This window comes from Gracilinanus agilis, chromosome 3 (assembly GCF_016433145.1).
Source record: "Gracilinanus agilis isolate LMUSP501 chromosome 3, AgileGrace, whole genome shotgun sequence".
Taxonomy (NCBI): Eukaryota; Metazoa; Chordata; class Mammalia; order Didelphimorphia; family Didelphidae; genus Gracilinanus; species Gracilinanus agilis.
The window spans coordinates 94,793,585-94,813,792 of NC_058132.1; the positions used below are offsets into that span (position 1 = coordinate 94,793,585).

At 47.3% G+C, this 20,208-nt stretch overlaps 1 protein-coding gene across 1 annotated transcript; it reads left to right on the forward strand.

The window, feature by feature from the left end:
* The first annotated feature begins 493 nt into the window (after positions 1-493).
* Positions 494-18,695, forward strand: DNAJB13 (DnaJ heat shock protein family (Hsp40) member B13). Its single transcript, XM_044665985.1, has 8 exons — positions 494-589; positions 4,515-4,618; positions 5,887-6,048; positions 8,253-8,410; positions 13,331-13,444; positions 14,026-14,139; positions 15,742-15,818; positions 16,975-18,695. The coding sequence occupies exons 1-8, from the start codon at positions 522-524 to the stop codon at positions 17,126-17,128; spliced, it is 951 nt and encodes a 316-aa protein (XP_044521920.1). The 5' UTR covers positions 494-521; the 3' UTR covers positions 17,129-18,695.
* The last annotated feature ends 1,513 nt before the right edge of the window (positions 18,696-20,208 follow it).

Sequence of the window (20,208 nt, forward strand, 5' to 3'; positions counted from 1 at the left end):
GGCAATTTGGGCAAAATTCGTCAAGATAGCACTATGTGTAAAGTGGAAATAATTACTTTGATGCAATTTAGCTCAGAGGATTCTTGTAGGAAAAAAACACACTGTAGCCCTTAAACTCCACGACTGTTACCATCCATTTGGCCAGACCTCGGAGCTCCTCGCGAGAGCACCAGCTGGCCCTGGGATACCCTACCTAAGGGCTCCTTAGGCGCCATCCCTTACTAAGCGCGGTCCTCCCACCTGCCGCGGTGCCCCCGTCGTCAGTCTCTCCCCTCCCCTTACAGCCCACGCCTTAGAGCGGGGCTGGGTGGAAGGAGCGGGATGGATGGGTTCAGGGGTAGGCAGGAGTCCCAGGTGAATGCAGCATCTCCGCCCTCGAGACACCCGAAACCAACCCAGCTCCCACAGTGCCTCGGGGTGGTTGCCATTGGCAACTAGAGAACACAGTGTAACAGCCAGGTTTGGCGATTCATTAAAGCTATTTCCCGTTCTCCTCTAGCCGGTCCGAGGCCTACTTAGCCATGGGTTTCGATTACTATTTGGCTTTGGACATCCCTAGGAGTGCCCAGGATGCAGAGATAAAGAGGGCGTAAGTTTGGCACAAAGGGGGACTCTTCTGGCCGTTCCTGAGCCTCTCTCCCCTTCCCCTCCCCTAATCTCTTTCCTTTCCCATGTCCCTTCAATTTCCTGTCTTCTTCCTTCTCTTTTCTCTTTCCTTTTCCCTACAGCTTCCCCTTCCTCGTTTCCTGACTTTCCTTCTTGTTCTCCTTCTCTCCCTTCCCTTCTCCTTTCTCTCTCCCGGCCCCTCTCTTCTCTCCTCCTTCCTTCTCCCTCCCCTCCCTTCTTTCCTCTTCTTTCGCCCTCCTCTTTCCTTCTCCCTCCCCCTCTTCTTTCCGCTTCTCTCCCTCCCCTTCTTTCTCCCTCCCCCTCTCTTCTTTCCCCTTTTCTCTCTCTCCCTTCTTTCTCCTTCTCCCTTCTCTTCCCTTCTTCCTTTTCCCTTCCCCTCTTCTCTCCTCTTCTTTCCCTCTCCTCCTCTCTTCTTTCCCCTTCTTTATCCCTCTCCTTCTCTCTCTTCCCTTCTTCCTTTTCCCACCCCATCTTCTGTCCTCTTGTTTCTCCCTATTTCTTCATCCTCCACTCTACTTTCTCACCCCTCCTTTCCCCTTCTTTCTCTTCCTTCTCTTTTCTCCTTCCTTTTCCTCTTTCCCTTATCTTTTTCTCTTTCCTCCTTTTCCCCCTCTTCCTTTTTCACTTTCTCCTTCCCTCTCCCTTTCTCATATCCCTCTTCCTCTCTTTGGCTTCCTGCTCCCTCCTCTGCCTCCCCTTTTCTCTCTCTCCTCTTCTTTCTTTTCTTTCCTCCCCCCTATTTTCACCCTCTTGAACTCTACATTTGAGCCTCCAGGAGATAGAGTCCCTACTTTTGTGCCCTGGTTCCAATGGACTTCTCTTTGTCCCTACTCCCTCCCCTTTTTCTCTATTTCTTTCTCTTTTCCCATTGGGAGGAAAAGATGGGCCTCTAATTCCACCCATCTATCCTGAGTAATTAGGAGTGGCCAAATGGTGCAGCTGCCAAGCCTTTTTTTTTAAAAAAACCCTTACCTTCCATCTTAGAATCAATAATGTATATTGGTAGCTCAGGCAAAAGAGCAGTAAGGGCTAGGCAACAGGGGTTAAGTGAATTTCCCAGGGTCATCCAGCTAGGCAGATTTGAACTCAGGAAATGAGAAAACTTTTTGAGAAATTTCTGTTTGGGACAGCAGAAGGGGAAGGTAACCTCTTTTATTCCCTTCATTAACCCAAGCAGGGAACAGGGGGTAGAATGAAGGATGTTGGGGTTATGGGTTGGGGAGGAAGATACAGATATTATTTCAGGGAGAGACATCTTGGTACTGTGAGATGTGTGACATAGAGGTACAATGATCAGTGACTGCTAGGAATTTTATTTTATTTTTACCTTCCATCTTAGAATCAATACTGTGTATTGGTTCCAAGGCAGAAGAGTGGTTAGGGCTAGACAATGGGGGTTAAATGACTTGCACAGGGTCACACAGCTGGGAAGTGTCTGAAGCCAGATTTGAACCCAGGACCTCCCATCTCCAGGTCTGGCTATCAGTGTACTGAGCTACCTAGCTGTCCCTGGTTTTTTATTAACTCAATGCGAGGGTCAAAAAATGTTTCTGGAATTGGGCAGAATTGAGAACTAGGGAAGCAGTAGTCCTATTGTCTTCTGCCCTCATCTGACTCTATCTGAAATACTGGGTTCAGATCTGAGCTGTTTAGAAAGGAGACTGATGGGACAGTAAGTGGCCAAGAGGAGAGTAATAAGGTTTGCTTGAATAAAATCAGAGATGCTTGATCCAAAGGAGGGAAGGTTTAGAGTGGACACGACTACATCTTCAATCAGCTGAAGAACTGTCATGTAGAAAAGAAATTAGATTTGTTCTGGTTGGTTCCAGAGGGCATATCTGGGAACAAGGCAGTTTGGGCTTGATGTAAAAAAAAAAATCTCCTTACAATTTAAAGCTCTCCAAAACTGGTATGGGACTGCCCTAGAATTAGCGAGCTGCCCTCACTAGAGGCTTTCAAGAGAAGGCAAGAGGACTACCTGAGCGACATTGTAGGAGGTTCTTGTAAGGCACAGGTTGGAATAGAGGGCCTCCAAGAACCTTTCCATCTCTGAGATTCTGAGTCTATAAATCTTCAGATACTTGAAAACAGCCCTCATGTCATCTTTGTCTTTTCTTCTCTTGGTTACATAGCCCACCTTTCCTGGATTTTAGCAAAGTATTTGTGAAAGTCAAGGTCCAATGGCATGATCTGGAGGATGTTTCTCCTCCCCGATGCTCTCCAGTTTATGAATGCCCTTCCTAAAATATACACAGAACAGATACAGCCCCCTAGATGTGGTCTGCCTGGGGCAGAATTCAGTGGGACCATTATCTCCCTACCACCCTCTCAATGAAAACAGAGAGCTCATTAGCTTGAATTGTACATTCTAGAATTGTTCAAGGAATAGAAGACAAGGTAAGTTGCCCATAGTTTGCAGATTACTTTTTCTCTCACTGGAAAGTTATTACAATATTTACCTTTCTCCAGTCCTGTGACATCTCTTCTAATTTCACTGATATTTCAGATATCACTGACAGTTGGAGTTCATTTAGGGGGCAGCTGGATAGTGAAGTGAATAGAGTGTCAGGATAGCATCAGGAAGACTCATCTTTTCTGAGTTCAAATCTGACCTCAGAAATTTACTAGCTATGTGACCCTAGAAAAGTCACTTAACCCTGTTTGCCTCAGTTTCCTTGTCTATAAAATGAGCTAGAGAGGAAAATGGCAAACCATTCCAGTATCTTTGCCAAGAAAACCCTATGTGGGGTCACCAACAGTTAGACATGACTGAAATGACTGAACAACAAAGTAGTTCATCTGGGCCTGATAACTCAAATTCATTATAGGCTGCCGGAGAGACCTCTCACTACCAATACCCCTATCCTGGGATTCAGCTCCTGGATTAAACATTAGGCACCTTTCCTCTATGGACCTGAGTTTCTTCATCTGTAAAATAAAATAAATCTGTAGAATTGGCTAGCTCCCTTTCCAGCTCTTACTCTCATCATCTTATGATGTGGTTTGGATATAGCCATTCCATGTTTCCCATTGGTGAATACCTTTGGGGACCTCCATTTTGAGTGAAGACTCATCCTTCATTCTCTGGCCTTCATCATAATTCCCCATAGAGAATGTCTATTCCCCAGTTCCCTACTCTCCCACTTTTCACCACCTCTTTTATTTGTTTATCTTCCTCCATAGACCTCATACCTCTGCAATGAAGGGAAAGAAGTACATTGTCTTAGCTTATCTCTCAAGCCAGAGGGTCTTTGAAGTTACACCACAATTTAGTTTCTTTTATTGGCAAGACTAGTCATTGTCTATGTTATTTTCTTGGTTCCACTTTCTTGACTCTTTAACAATTCAGGTACATCTTCCCCTGTTTCTCTGAATTCTTAATATACATTCACATGTGCATTAATAGGTATAAAATGATTTTATATCATATAGAAGATCAGAGGAGATCAGATTTGATATCATATTCAAAATTAGAGGTCAGATTTTATGTCTTATAGAAGGTTAGATTTTATATCTTATAAAAAGTAATCCCTGGGTACTGGAGTAGTGAGGGAAGCTTTCTTTCTTGGTAGAAATGGACCTGAAAGAATGGGGACAATTTAGAGGGAAGTAATCCCTTAAAGGAGAGGAAGGAAATCCTTTGGGATGGACCATTGTGAGTTCAGAGGCAGGAATAAGTCTGATCTTACTTTGAGACTTTGGAGTCAGAGGACCTGAGTTCAAATTCCAACTGTGGCTCATTTCTTCTGACCTTGGGCAAGACTCTTAAACTCCATGGGCTTCAGTTTCCTCATTAGAAAATAAAGTGGTTGAAGTAGGGAGTCTGGGAAGTCCTTCCAGCTCTGATTGATTGTCCTTTGATTATAACATCCTCTCCTCTCTTCCAGGTACCGGAGACTAGCTCTGAAGAACCACTGGTTAAATGCCCGAGACGAAGGTTCAGCAGAGCGCTTTAAACAGATAGCAGAGGCCTATGATGTGCTGAGTGACCGTAAGTGAGGAAGCTTTGGAAGCCAGGGCATGGATTGAGGAGCTAAGGGACTCCTCAGGCTTATTTGGGCCTAGTGTGTTGGAAACAGCATCTCAAATTGGAATATTAACAACTGTAAGCTGTATGACTTTGAACAAGTATTTCCTTCTCTAAGCCTCAGTTTTCTCTAAAACAGAGGAGATGGTATATACATTGCCTGTCTCACAGAGTTATTGTGTGGAAAGCATAAGGCAAACCTTTAAAGTGCTAAAAGAATTGTGAATTACTCTGTGAAGGGCTTTTAGCAGAGATAATTCCTGCTCCTTCCCCTAAACCTTTTTAGCTACCTAGGCCCTCCACAACTTCTCCAGGGAATTGATTGCCGGGAGCCCCTCAGAGAAATAAGGGTCTCTATCAGGGTCCATCGAGTCAATGCAGATGACAGAGCCTTACATTGATCCCTATTGTTTGAAAATCAGGCCACAGGATGGATGGATACCCAATCAGACCCCTCTGTGTGACTCTCTTCTGATCAACATTTTTTATTATTAAAATTACTACAATCTATATTTTTAGGATAGCCTCAAGTTTTGTAGTATAGTTATAAAATTTCTTTATAGAAATCCATTTATAGAACTTTCTTATAGAATCCCTTTGTATACTCTGTAATCAACCAGCATTTAATGAGTTAATAACTACACCCTCAGTGAAATAGCAGGAGCTGCTTTTTTCGCTGCCTCGAGAATAGGAAGGACACAGCATGGCAAAATCAAAACATAATACCTTCTCACTTTATTTTCTCATGCTGAATTTAACCCTATGAAACCAAAACATTCTCACACTTTATTACTTTCCTACATTAGACTTGTCTCCTTGAATTTGGGGATTCTCACACTCTAATCCACTTTTGAAATATGTTGAAGGTTCTTTTTATAAAAATAAAACTTAGATAAAGTAGAGTTTTGGTAGCCTTGAGGCATGTTTAGTCTCAGTGTAATCTATATGTAGGATTTTGTAGAAATTTGTTAGATGTGCCAGCTTAACCAGTATAACCTTGAGTTTTTCTCTGTTTTGAATTTGAAAGGTAAATTTTCCCAGCATTTGTGTGACTGTGAGAGAAAGGTATAAAATAAAGATTCACAGGAAGTCTGAGAGAACAGCTTCCGGAAATCCAGTGTGTCTCCAACTCTTTCTTCCTCCATGGCAGCTAACCCATCACACCTCTCAAGATAACTGGAAACTACTGGCTGGCTTCCAGCCATTGACCTTGTTGACCTTTATCCTTGCAGCTATAAAGAGAGCCATCTATGACAAATTTGGAGAGGAAGGCCTAAAGGGTGGGATCCCCCCTGAATTTAGCAGCCAGTTGACATGGACAAAAGGTTATGTCTTCCATGGGGACGCCAACAAAGTCTTCCACGAATTCTTCGGAGGAGACAACCCCTACAGTGGTAAGAACTTCCCCCACCACAAACCCTTCTTCATTCTCTATTGTCAAATCAGCCCCTTGCCCTGACACAGTGCCACTGAAGCTGCCATTTTAATGCTTTGGCTGTGGGTAAATCATTTCCCCTTTTTTGAGTCTTAGTCAAATAGAGATAATAATCTCCTATTTCAGGGTTATTGAGAGCAGAGCACCTTGTAAAGTAATAAATCACTATAGAAATGGGGAAAATATTGTTACAGAATTACAAAATGCCAAGGATTTTCAGGGTAGGGGTTCTTAACCTTTTGGGAACTGTGGAGCCCTTTGGCAGTCAGTCTGGTGATGCCTATGGACCCCTTCTCAGAATAATGTTTCTAGCTTTAAAATAAAATATGTGGGGTGACAAAGGAAGCTAATTATATTGACATAAAATTACCAAAACATGATAAAAACAAGTTCATGGATCTCAGCTTAAGAACCTTTGGTCTAGGCCTTAATTATTTGAAAATTAAGGAATCGGAATACCAGAGAGGTTCAGTGACTTTTTCTGAAACCACATAGCTAGTAACTGTCAGAGCTGGAATTAATGTTCAGGTCTTTTCACTCTAATACAGTTCTCTTTCTAATATAGTTTCCAATAGTATCTCTCTTCCCAGCTTCTAAAAGCTGGGTTATCTTGGATAGCTTCTCAGAATGAATTCCTTTTTTTTTTTTTAAATTATCTTTACCTTCCATCTTAGAATCAATACTGTGTATTGGTTCTAAGGCAGAAGAGTGATAAGGGCTAGGCAATGGGGATTAAGTGACTTGCCCAGGGTTATAGAGCTAAGAAGTTTCTGAGGTCAGATTTGATCCCATGTCTAGTCCTGGCTCTCAATCTACTGATCCACCCAGCTACCCCTCCTCAGAATAAATTCTTAATTTGTCCCTGATACTTTCCCACTGCCTCTGCCAATGCTAAAACCCCCTTCTTGGGTCTTCTATATCCACTCTATCAAGATTCCAGTACCATCTAATTTCTCAGGACCGCTTTTGCACCCTCTACTCGGGGCTTCAGTTTCCTCATTTGTAAAACAATTTTTTAGACAGAGAGCCTGAATGAGATTCCATTGTGTTTGGATGATCTCAAGAAAAAAAGGAAAGGATAAGGAAGGAGGAAAGCACTGGGAGAGGGAAGAAGAAAGAGAATGAATGAGGAAAATGATCTTACATGAAGGAGATGTGCAAAAAGGAGAGGGCAGTGGGGAGAGCAAACAACACTTGAATCTCCCTTTCATCTGGACTGGTTAAAGGAAGGAAACTATACATACATATACAATTGAGAAATACATCTTACTCTACAGGCAAATAGGAAGGAAAGGAGTTAAGGGGAAGGTGGGGAATAAGAGAAAGGTAGGCATTAGTCAGAAGCAAAATAGCCTCTTAAAGAAGGGGCAGGGAAAAAAAGAGAAGGAAATTTAAAAGAGATTCAGATGGAGAGAAATACACAGTTGCAAGCATAAGTGTGAATGTGAATGGGATGAATTCTCCCCCAAAATGGAAGAGGATGGATTAGAAACCAGAATCCAACAATATGTTATTTACAAGAAATACACTTGAAACAGAAAGATTCATAGAGTTAAAATAAAGAAACTCTTTTCCAGGCTAAATATCCTCATTTCTTTCAACTGACCCTCAAATGACATGATCTTGAGGCCCTTTAGCCTCCTGGTTGCCCTTTTGCAGACACTCTGTTGCTCATCAATGTCTTGCTCAAATGTGCTGTCCAGAACTAGACATATACTCTTCACGAAGTCATAGTTTCCAGTGGTTACCATTTTTCTTTCTCACTAATCTGTCTCCTTTCTAATGTACTCTAGAATTTCTCTAGCATTCAGAGTCAAGGGCACTGTCCTAGAGTTTGTAGAGCCTCTCTTCTTCCTTTTTCCCCAGCCCAGGCCAGAGCCTTGACTGTGTGAACTAGGCTATACACATGGGGTTTAGGTGAATGGATGTGAGTAGGATTCAGGACTAGGAGCTAGGGGTTCAATCCTTGAGTCTGCAAGACTGTGGGCTTGGTTGGTGTGTGTAAGAAAGGCTGGGGAACAGGGAATGTGAGGGTCATTGGTGTCAACACTGTAGAACTTTGGTGTCTGGGCCCATCGTTCTGAATCAGGGTCAGGGATGGTTTGCTGGTCCAAAGGAGGACCAGAGGCTATGGCTATAAGCTTCTCTTGCCCCCTTTGGCAGATTTTTATGATGCTGAAGGCAAAGAAGTGTGCTTGAACTTTGGGGGCCTTCGGGGCCGTGGGATTAAGAAGCAGGACCCTCCCATCGAGCGAGATCTCTACCTGTCCTTGGAGGACTTGTTCTTTGGCTGCACCAAGAAGATCAAGATCTCTCGAAGGGTAAGAAGCCCCTGGGTCTCCAGGGCCTCCAGAACAGCCATTCTTCCTGCTCTCCCCAACCCTGGGAAAGACCTGGGGTTCTCAATGAAGTTTGTGGGCAGGAACCCAAGACCCAGATAGACCTCCTACCCCCAGGGCTCCCACCTGAAGAAGGGTCACCTAGCCTCTTCCGAGATAGTCCCAGTGATCTCTCTAGGGACTTGTCCACGTCCTAGAGCATCTTCTCCAATATAGGATAGCTCTGGTGATCAGAAAGTACTTCCCCATCAGTGCTCCTAAAGCAACACAGTCCAGCAGAAGGAGCGCTGAATTTGTGCAGGTCTCCATCCTGTTTCTCAGCCCTCGTGTTCCTTGGGCACCTCCCTGTGCCTCAGTCTCCCTCCCTCTCCCCAGAGGGGTCATGGTCCCCTGCTGCCACCTTCCCGGGCACTGACCCAGGGTGGAGAAGCCATAAAAATGAGGATTCAAGGCTTTCTGCTTTGGCTGGGCCCTTCCCCACCGGTCAAGGGAAGGGAAGGGCCACCCCTAGGGGAGAAGACAAATCCTCCTGTGAGACCCCATTCCCTGAAGGCCCTTCCTGGCCTGGGTTACTGCCAGCCACCATTTCCATCCCCCTTTTTGGTACCTCGTGCCTCCCACCTGCCAGGCAATTGAATGTTCTGTTCCACTGGTGATCCCCAACTTGGAGAGGCAGATTCTCTCTCCTGCCCCGGCTCCTTCACTGCCCTTCCCACAGCGCCCTGAACCTTTGAGTATCACCCATCGCCTTCCTCTGTCCTCCTGCCCCCTCCCAAGGCCCAGTGGCCTCAGCCACCTGTCCCGGGCGCTCCTTCTTTCAACAGCCTGGCCCCAGAGGGGGCCCCAGCACAGCCCTTGCTCCCACGGCCCCCCTGGACCCTTCCTTTGTGCCTCTCACCAGCGGTCCCTCGGCAGAGTGGGAGGATCGCTAGACTTGGAATCAGACAGACCTGAGCTCCAATCCCATCTGACTCTTGCTGTCTCTACCTAGGCAGGTCCTTTCCTTCCTCGGGCCTCCGTTTCCTCATCTGTAAAACTAAGGGGTTGGACCCGATGATCCCCCCAAGGGCCTTCTTTTAGTCTGATCCCCCAGAAGTTGTTCCGCCTTGCCTTGGTGTGCGGCCCCCTGGCGGCCCCTTTCCCACCATGCTCCAGGCCACTTGCCTTGGCCCAAGCCTTGACCCCAGCCAGCGCCTGGAGCGCTCTGGGGCTTCACTCTGAAAAGCCCTCATTGGGGCGCTGCTGCCAGAGGCAGACGCTGACTCGGAGGGCTTCTCCCTTCAGTTCTTGGCTTCTCTTTTTTAACCCTTCCTTTGTCTTAGTAATGATTCTGAAGGGACTTGTTCAGGGTCACCTAGCTAGGCAGTCTCTGAGGCCACACTCAAACCCGTGACTCCATCTGGGCCTGGTGCTCTCTCTCCCCTGTGTTACCGAGTGGCCCATCTCCTTTATTTTCAAATTGGCATTACTTCATTTCAGCAGGGTTATTTAGGATTCCAGGGAATAGATGATGATAATAATGACCACATGTAGGTGGGGGCAGTTCAAATCTATTCTCAGCCATTTACTAGCTGGGTGACCCTGGGCAAGTCACTGAACCCTATTTGCCTCAGTTCCCTCATCTGTAAAATGAGCTGGAGAAGGAAATGGCAAACCTCTCTAGTATCTTTGCCAAGAAAATGCCAAACGGGGTTATAAAGAATCAGACCTGACTGAACAACAACATAAACATGCTGCTAGTGCTTAAAGATTTGCAAAATACTTTATATATTATCTCATGTGATTAGCTAAACACATCACTGAAACCCTCCAACGCCATTTCTTACTAAACTGGGTTGTTAGGTCATAAAACATTGAATTCATAAACCTTTAAAAGACCACGAGAAGGAGGAAGTGGGGGCTCAGTGGATAGAGAACCAGGACTGGAGACGGGAGGTCCTGGGTTCAAATGTGATATTGCTATGTGACCCTGGGCAAGTCACCTAACCCCATGGCCCAGCCCTTACTGCTTTTCTACTCTGGCTCGATACACAGTATAAATTCCATGATGGAAGGTGAGGGTGGGGGCACTGTGTAACCGAAATAGAATAACTGGCGTTTCTACAGACTGTATCAGGCCTGAAAATTCCTGGCCTATTTGTGTTGCCCCCTCAGAATACAGTCTGTACTAATCACAGCCTCCACCTGAATCAGCCTCCGCTTGGATGTCCCATCCCTGCTTTGGGCAGCTCATTTGGCAGCCTCCCCCAGGCTGGTGCCCCCCGCCACCATGGTGCCTGTCTCTGATCATGACCCCGACATCTCTTTTCCCAAATCCCCTGTCTCTCATCGGCCCCTTACCTTCTCAGCCTCCTAGCCTTGCAGTCCTGCCAGCCGTGTTAAAATGGTTTTGGGGCAGCTGGGTGGCTCAGTGGATTGAGAGTCAGGCCTAGAGACGGGAGGTCCTAAGTTCAAATCAGGCCTCAGACACTTCCCAGCTGTGTGGCCCTGGGCAAGTCACTCGACCCCCATTGCTTACCCTTACCACTCTTCTGCATTGGAGCCAATACACAAAAGTTAAGGGTTTAAAAAAAAATAAAATGAATGGTTTGGCTAAATATATGAAAATTATAAATCTTTTATTTACAAAAGAGGTGGAAAGAGTGAAAGCAGAGGAATACAGAAGACATTAGCCTATTTCTAACTAAATATTGCTCTGGTACTCAACTCAGCCAGGACTTGTTGACCTTCAACCGGAATTAAACTCTCTCCTGAAGACAGGAAGGGAAAGCCAGCTATTCACTCACCCAAGTGCCCTCCAAGAGGCAGGTCAAGATGAAGACTTGAGCTCGAGGTGACTCCTGAGGCCAACTTTCTCCTTTGAGTCAACCTTCTTCTTGAAGCCGACTTCCTTACTTGAGTTGACTCTCTTCTTGGAGACTACTTTTTTTAGCCTCAGAAATTCAGGGCCTTTTATAATGGCTTCTTGTCTCCTCCCCTCTTCATAGGGCCAATCACAGCTTCCAAATTTAGTCTAGCACTGTGGAGAGGTGGTGGTGGTGGCCAGCAGTATTTGTGGGAACCAGTTTGCACCTTCTGGAGGGGTGAATACTCATTGAAAGGGTTCACAGTTTCTGAGGGTGTGACCTTTTCTGACTGTTTGAGTTAAAAAAAAGAGTGGAGTTCTCCAAGTATCTTACTGGTTTCTCACCTAGCACTAAGTAGGGTATGAATTCACTAGCCTGCTGATGGGCAAACTTTTTAAAGAGGGGGCCAAAGGAAAGGAAATGCTCATCTGTCAGTCTATTTCTAAGGCAACTCTTTCAAAGTTTCATGGTATTGTATCCTACTCATTGTATTCTCAGATTAGGAATAATGTGGCTAAGCCATAGAACATTTTGGGGGGGGTGCTTCATCTGGCCCTTGGGCTGTAGTTTGCCCATTACTGCACTAAGTGGTTTTTGAGCTCCTCCACCTAGTTCAAGCTTGTGTTGATTCAATCAAAAGGTAGACTAAGGAGAGTTAATCCTGTCCTCACACTCTAGGGAGGTGCTAAGTAGGGGTACTTAAGTTAGTGTTAACTCAGGATAGACAATAAAGAATTCTCTTTCATACAGCCCTGCCCTCAGGCTGCCTTCCTTTCCCTCCTTTCACACTCAGTACAGGCTTGACTGGCAAATCAGTTCCTCACTTCCTGGCCGGATGTGTGTCCCAGCCTTACTGGCAGTGCCTCGACAGCACCCCTATGTCGGTGCCGGCAGTGAGGTGACCCTGGGGTCTGAAGAAGACTGAGTTCAGATCCTTTTGAGGATCAAATGAGATACCTTTTTTTTTTTTACTTATTTATTATTTATTTATTTTTTACTTTTTAAAAATTAAAATGTTAATTTAATTAGTTAGTTATTATTTTTATGATTATTTCTCTTTCTCAAATGGCCACTTTATTATAATGGTCTCCTAATTGGTCCAGGGTCTCCCTTTCTCAATCTGTTCTCTCTACGGTTGTCAAAACCATCTCCCTAAGGCATGGATCTAATGTCAGTCCTCTGAACAGGAACCTTTAGTGGATCATTATTGCCTCTAGAATAAACCATAAAATCTTCTGCCTGGCCTTGGGGACCTTCCACACTGGGACCCTCCACTTTGCTTTGTCTTCCTCTCCTTTTGTGTGAGCTTCCCCAGCAGGAGCTCCAGTGGTTCCCCAATCTCAGCCTCTTGCTGCCCAGATCAGCACTTGTCCATGCGTGGACTGCCTTTCCTTCTCCTCTCTGCTCATTAGAACCTTTATTTTCCTTCAGGAGTCAGCTTGAATGCCATCTCCTCCAGGAAGCCCATCAGCTCCTCTTCCTTTCTCAGTGACTTTATTTAGCGCTGGACCTATTGTATTCCCAGGTAGAACTTAGTTCTTTGAGGGCAAGGCTGGTTTTATTTTTGTCATCTCCTCCCCAGCACTTACCACAGTGTCGGGCCCATAATAGACCCTTAATAAATGTTTGTTGACTTGGTCACAGGTGAGAGTGTGGATGGCTCATAATGGCTCATCCCCCCTGCCAAGGACACAGCTCAGAACCCACACCCTGCTGGAACCAAGGGAAGACAAGCCTGAGCTCTGAGTGGCTCTGTTTCGTCTCAGACCATCCCATCTTTGTCAGGTTCTCCCAGGCAGTGTCTTCAAACTCTGCACCCCGCCCCCAGGACTTTTATTTGCCCCCCTGAGAAACCGAGAGCCCCCAGGGGAAATGACTTCCCCAAAGTCACAAGCCAACTAGTGGCACTGCCAGGACCAAGGTCTGGGACGTGCTCATCCAATCTAGACTTGCCAGGCCAGACTCTGGCCTCCGGCCACCTGGGGACCATCTAAGCCTGGGCCATGGGGAGGGCAGAGTGGCCTGGAGGCACCCCTTCCCTGTTGTCTTCTTCCAGGTCATGAACGAAGACAGATTCTCATCCACCATCAAAGACAAGATCCTGACCATCGATGTCCAGCCCGGCTGGAGGCAGGGAACCCGAATCACCTTTGAGAAGGAAGGAGACCAGGTAAGGCAGGGATGGGCTGCAGACGGAGCTCTGACCAGAGGGCAGACACTTGCCCTGTGTTGGGCACTAGATGACTTTTTTTTTCCCCACCCCTTAAGGATCCATTCCAAGGCAGAGGAGGGGTTAGGACTAGGCAATGAGGGTTAAGTGACTTGTCCAGGGTCACACAGATGGGCAGTATCTGAGCCCAGATTTGAACCTTGGACTTCCCATCTCTAGGCCTGGCTCTCCATCCACTGAGCCACCCAGCTGTCCCCAGTAGCTGCATTTTCTGTAGACAACTTGGATTTCTCTTGGGCATTTGTGTCCAGGATATTTTTTTGAGCTTCCCAGCCCTCCTGGGCTGGTTTCTGCGAAACATTTTAGTCCCTGGGACTCTTCTAGGCTCCCCTTTGAAATCTGCCCTCTTCAGATCCAGGGAGCACATGCACAGCAGGCCTCGAAGGCCTCTCCTCTTTTAGGACTTCAGGGGGAGGCTCAGCACAGGCTTTCTTTGTCCTGGTTTTGCCTGCTTTGGAAGAGCCCTCGGGGTGGGAGAGGTTCCCTCCGGCTCAGCCTGGCTCCCATGTCTCCCCATCCAGGGCCCCAACATCATTCCAGCTGACATCATCTTCATCGTAAAGGAAAAGCTGCACTCCCGATTCCGGAGGGAAGATGACAACCTCTTCTTCGTCAGCTCCATCCCTTTGGGCAAGGTGAGCCTGGGCTGCCCCCAAACCAGGGGACTTTCTGGCGAAGCCCCGCACTCAGCACCGTGCCTGCTACCTAAGGGATAGCTCATAAATGTTTACGGACTGACTGATTCCATTAAGAAAGGGCCCCCACTGTTCCCTGGGAATCATTTTTTAAAAAGGTTGGAGAGAAAGAGATTAAAAAAAAAAAAAAAGGAAAAGGAGTTCTTTGTACAAAAATATTCATTGCCATTTTGCTTTTCTTAAACCCTTGCATGTCTTGGTTCCAGGGAAGAAGAGCAAGGGAATTGGGGTTAAGTGACTTGCCCAAGGTCACCCAGCTAAGAGGTGTATGAGGTCAGATTTGAACCCAGGACCTTCCATCTCTAGGCCCTGCTCTCAATCCACCTACTAGTGTTAGCAAAGAAGTAGAAATGGTGGCGACGTCCATCCATTTGGGGAATGGCTGAATAAACAGTGGTGTCTGAGGGTGATGGGATACTGTTGGGCTGTAAGGAATGCTGAGCAGGAGGATTTGGAAAGAACTGCAAAGACTACGAGAACCAATGCAGAGCGAAGTGAGCAGAACCAGCACCAACAGGCGGACAGCTATATTGTAGGATGGACAGTGGGGGAAGAGCTAGCCAAGGCCATCCCTGAGAACTTGCCATGGAAGGCGCTCTCTGACCCGCAGAGAGGAGACCCGCCTTTGTTTCTTCATTTTTTGGTTCAAGTTTTCTTCTGCAAAATGACCTCTTTGGAAATACACTTTGTTGTCTTGCACTTGTGAAATCTATATCTGATGGCTGACTATGCCAGGAAGGGAAGAAGGAGGAGAATTTGGTTTAAAATGAAACTAAATGAAGGTTAGAAATTGTTTTTACAGGTCATTAAGGGAAAAAATGAAATAGTATAAGAAGGACTTGGGGAGGCAGCACAATGCTGCAGAGAAGAGGATGGATGTGGAATTAGAGGCCACGGGTGCGAATCCTGCCTGTCTCTTCTTGCCTCTAGCTTTGGGCACCTCTTTTGGCCTCTGTTTCCTCATTTGCAGAGTGAGGGCCAGGCTTGCAGCTATTATTGTAGGTAGGTTCCCTAATTTAGAATTTGGGCCATAGCCCAAGGCCATATGAGAATGTAGAGCAAAAGCCAGATGAGAATTCAGGCCTCCTCGGATCTGACCACTACCCCATCTGGCCTCTCAAAGTCATTTTCACCTCTAGTAGAGAATTTGGAAGCATGAGACAGGGACTTGGAGATCTCAGTGATCATGGGCGAATTCCCCTCTGCCTAGGCCTTGGCTTTCTTATCTCTAAGGTGAAGGGGAACAAGCACTTATTAGGTACTTAAATTTATTAGGCTGTTCTGGTGGCACAGTCAGGAGGACCTGAGTTCAAATTTGACATTTCCTAGTTGTGTGATCCTGGGCAAGTCACTTAACCTCTGCCTCAAGTTCCTCCACTGGAAGCCAGAGTTGGGGCTGGCAGAGTTGGCAGAGATTGCTCAGAAAGCCCATGGGGAATCCAGGAAGGAGCTGGGACATCCCCACCCTCACCCTGGGGGGTTGGCTAGGAGTCCTCATTGCTGGAGTGATTAATAGAGCCCTTTGTCCCCCCTTACCTTAAGGCTCTGACCTGCTGCACTGTGGAGGTGAGGACCCTGGATGACCGGCTGCTCAACATCCCCATCAATGACATAGTACAGTGAGTGGGGCCAGGGGCCAGGGGACCTGGTGGGATGAACTCCCCCCCCCCCCAACTGACTGCCTCCTTCCTCCGGACCCTGCTGCACCTGGGCAGAGGTTCCAGGCTCCCTGATCCCTGCAGGCCCCTTGCCCTGGCTCTTCCTCGATTTTCCTTCCAGAAATACCCCTCAGGGGTCCCATCATCCTCTCCAGAGCCTGCATTGACCAGAGAGAGCCAGGAAGTGGCCGTGACCTCCCGCCCCGCGTTAAAGGGATGCTAGAGTGCTCTCTGAGTTTAAATCCGGGCTCAGACGGATCCTGGTCAAGTCACTTGACTTGTGTTTGTCTCCATTTCCCCAACCACAAATGAGGATAATAATAGCTCCTACCTTCCCCGTTGGTTGTGAGGCTCAAAAGAGGTGAATAACCGTAAAAAGGGCTTTTATAGAGTGGGCACTCCATAAACATGCTCGCTATCCTCCTCCTCCTCCTCCTCCTCATTCAGGGACATCCTCTGAGCCCCTCGGCCGACTCCTGGCCAGCCTGCCGTCATTCATTCCGCCAAAGAGAACCCCAGAGCTCCGAGGCGCCTCCTTCCTTTCTGCCCTATTCACTGCAGCCGCTCACCTTTATCGGCTTACTGTAGAGCCCACCAAGCACACTTTTATCGTGCACCTGCGGTGTGCGGGGCGCGGGGCTGGCGAGAGGGTGGCCCCCAGCAGGGCAGCCCCAGGATTTCAGCCCTGCGATAGGGTTCTCGGGGAGAGGCTCCGAGTGTCTGGGGCCGGGAGAGGTTGGCTTATTTGCCCGGCGTCACACAGCCTGGGTGTGGCCAAGGAAAGACGGAAGCTTAAAGCCCCGCGGACTGCCTTTATCCTGTCCCTCCTGGCTCCGACGGGTTTCCTGGTTTTTAAAATTCGAGAATTGTTCCATCTCGAGACGGGGTCCCAGACTTTTGGGGTTGGGAGTGGGGCCTCGGGGGAAGGCTGGGCGGAGGCGAGCGTTTTGTGCCGGCCTCTTTCACTGCTCCGTCTTCTCTCTCCTCCCCCTGCACTCCCCCCTCCCCCACCCTGGGCTAGTTCTCCAAGATGAAGCCCACGCGGGAGGCGGGTGATGTTAGAGCGCGGGGCCCGCCGCCTCTCTGGGGATCTGACTCCTCCACCCCCTCCTTGCAGTCCCAAGTACTTCAAGAAGGTACCCGGCGAGGGGATGCCCCTGGCCTCGGACCCCACCAAGAAGGGAGATCTCTTCATCCTCTTTGACATCCAATTCCCCAGGCATCTGACGCCTCCCAAGAAGCATCTCCTGAAGCAGGCGCTGCCCATGTGACCTCATCCCCCACCCCTTCCCTAAAGGCCAGCTAGACCATATAAAGGGAGAAAAGAGGACGCGGGACACTGTTGGAGGGTCTTTATCATTACGCTGGGGAGGGTCTGCCTTGACCTGGAGGTGGGCATGGGAGAGGGCGGGCATCCCGAGGGGGGTGCACCCAAAGGGTTCTGGAGGGCACTGGGGGTGGCGACGGCTCTGGGGGGGGAGGGAGGAGATATTTTTTCAAGTAATAAAGATTTCTACTTAGAAAAGAAGCATGGCTGCGCTTTTTGTGGTGGCAGAGAATTGGCAATTGAGGGGATGCCCCTCAGTGGGGAATGGCTGAGCAGAGTGTGGTTCTCCACGGTGACCGAATACGATTGTGCTATCAGGAATGAAGAACAGGAGATTTCAGAAAGAGCTGCGAAGATCTCCATGAACTGATGCAGAGTGAGAGAAGCAGAACCAGGAGAACTTTGTACACAGTGACAGCAATATTGTGGAATGATTAACTGTGATAGATTTAACTATTATCGGCAGTACAGTAATACAGGACAATTCTGAGGGACTTAAGAGGAGAGAACTGTTGGAGTCGGAATGCAGATGAAAGAATATGATTTTTCACTTTTTTTTGGTTTATATTTTAGGTATTTTGGCTTCATAAAATTATTCACACAAAAATAAACACTATGGAAATTAAAAAAAAAAACACCAAATATTCCCTATTTTGTTACCCAGAAAATTGTGTCTAGGCATCACCATAGACCCACAGGCCTCCAGGGGGTCCAGAGCCTTTAGGATCAGGGATATCAGGATAAGTGAATTTAAATAAAAAAAAATCAAAGGTGATTAATTATATAATAATGATGTCTATCTGTCCAGAATTTTACTTTTCAAAATTCCTTTCCATTCATTTTAAAAATTGGAACCTAACAACAATCCTAGCTAGGAAGTTTTAAAAATTAATTTCCCCCCCAATTACATGTAAAAACAGTTTCCAGCATTTTAAAAAGAATTTTTGAGTCTGGCATTCTCCCCACCCCAAGATGGCAAGCAATGTGATACAGATTCTTAAGAAGGGTCGTTGTTATTCAGGTGTTTGTCAGTTATGTCCAATTCTTTGTGATCCCTTTTGGGGTTTTCTTGGCAAACATATTGGTTTGCCATTCTTTTCCTGCTTGTTCTACAGATGAGGAAATGGAGACAGACAGGGTGAAGTGATTCCTCCAGTCATACAGCTAGTCTCTGAGGCTGGATTTGAACTCAGATCTTCCTGACTCCAGGCCTGGAGCTCTATCCATTGTGCCATGTAGCACAGAGTAACAATTATTGTTCCCATTCTGTGGAGGAGGAAACAGGTTCAGAGCAATAGTCAATGGGAATAATGTGACTGGAGATGATCTTTGAGGACTAATCTAGATCTAAATTCTGTGGTGCCGTTTCGTTTTTATCTTTAAAATGTATACCATCTTTCTTAGAACTGACAACAAGTAAGGGTCCTGAGGCCAGATTTGAACCCAGGACCTCCTGCCTCTGCCCGGGTTCTATCTGCTGAGCCCCCCCAGCCGCCCCTTCTGCAGCACTGGTTTACAGATTGCAAAGCAGTAGACACTATTTTGTATCCTCTCTGGGCCTCCCCAGGGCAGTGGTGAGAGCCAGATGATAGAGCAGGCCTGGGGACAAGGACACCAGAGGGGCCCAGAGCACTCCCTCCAGCGACAGAGAGCTGAACTCGGAACCTAGTGACAAAGAATGAAAAATGGGAAGCTGCTGGGCGAGGGGAAGCCACAGCTCTGCTGGGAAGGGGGATCTCTGCATGGGCTGCTAGGGCCCAGCATGGCCCATTTGTCTTTAGAAGTGGATCTGATAAGAGCAAGCTCAGGGCCTCTGGTGGTGGTAGGGGAGGAGGGAGCAGGGAGGCAACAAACTGGAGCATCAGTCAAGTAAAGCAGCTCAAAGCTCCCCAACTGCCTTTTCCCTGCCCACTCAGGCATGGGAATGTGGTGCTCCAGGAGACCAAATGGTCCTGGCTTTTTAAGCCCAGTAATGCAGGATTTATGAGAGATCTCTTGCATTTGCAAAATCACCCTAGGCATTCCTGGCAGTTAGGAGAATGGAACTTTGGCCCAGCAAGTCCCAGTCCCAAGACCTGACAGTTTGAGCTGGGACTATAAATACTCATGCAGAATCAACCTGGGGGGTTCTGATTTCCTTAACCTCACACCAGGCTACCCCTTGGGGACCCCCGGGGAGGTTGAAGGGAGGTGTGGGTTGTGGATCATGGATAGGAAATTAGGTTAGGTAAGCCTAGGTACAGGGACACCCCTAAACAAATTCATCAACCTCATCTGTCTAGATGGTGGACCACTTAACATCAGGGCAGTGGAAATTATCCCTGGCTGAGGGGGCTGGTTCCCTCAGCCTGATCTTACCTTCTAGGTCCATTGTCAATACTGGCCAGTCACACTTAGCAACAGCTTCTCCAGACCCTAAACCATCTTTCCTCAGTTTCCCTCCTGTGTATAAATAAACCCTTAGCCTGGTACTGTGAGCTTCTATAGTTATTTATAACATCATCCTGGGCTAAGGGGCTGTGGAGAGGGAAGATAGCAACCACCTGACTTCAGAGGAAATATTGGCCAGGCATCCATTTTATTCAGGAAGTGTGAGAACTTCACTTCCTGTTGGTTACTGCTTTTACTCCAGCAGGGAGGGGATCTTCACTCTCCACCTTAAAGGAGCCTACAGACAGCAGGGAGACTGACTGGGCTTCACTGCTCAGGCATACACATCCCTGCCTGTCTCAAATCAATTACCGTAGTTGTAGGCTCCCTGGCCCAGGGACTCACTGGTACAGTGAGCTGGTATCAGCTCCCCTATTATCAGCCACATTACCCCCTTATTACAGCCCTTACATCCCTCCTAGAACCATACTGAGTATTGGTTCTAAGACAGAAAAATGGTTACAGGCTAGGTAACTGGGGTTACGTGACTTGTCCAGGGTCACACAGCTAGAAAGCGTCGGATTGGAACCCAGAACCTCCTGTCTCCAGGCCTGGTGCTCTAGCCTCTGGGCCACCCTAGCTGTCCCTGGGCCA

What these genes read in the sequence shown, in the direction of transcription:
- DNAJB13 (XM_044665985.1), top strand. Translation starts at nt 522, where the DNA reads ATGGGTTTCGATTACTATTTGGCTTTGGACATCCCTAGGAGTGCCCAG. An exon ending in AGGAGACAACCCCTACAGTG is followed by an intron (nt 6,049 to 8,252) that starts GTAAGAACTTCC and finishes CCCCTTTGGCAG; the next exon opens with ATTTTTATGATGCTGAAGGC. An exon ending in GCTCCATCCCTTTGGGCAAG is followed by an intron (nt 14,140 to 15,741) that starts GTGAGCCTGGGC and finishes CCTTACCTTAAG; the next exon opens with GCTCTGACCTGCTGCACTGT.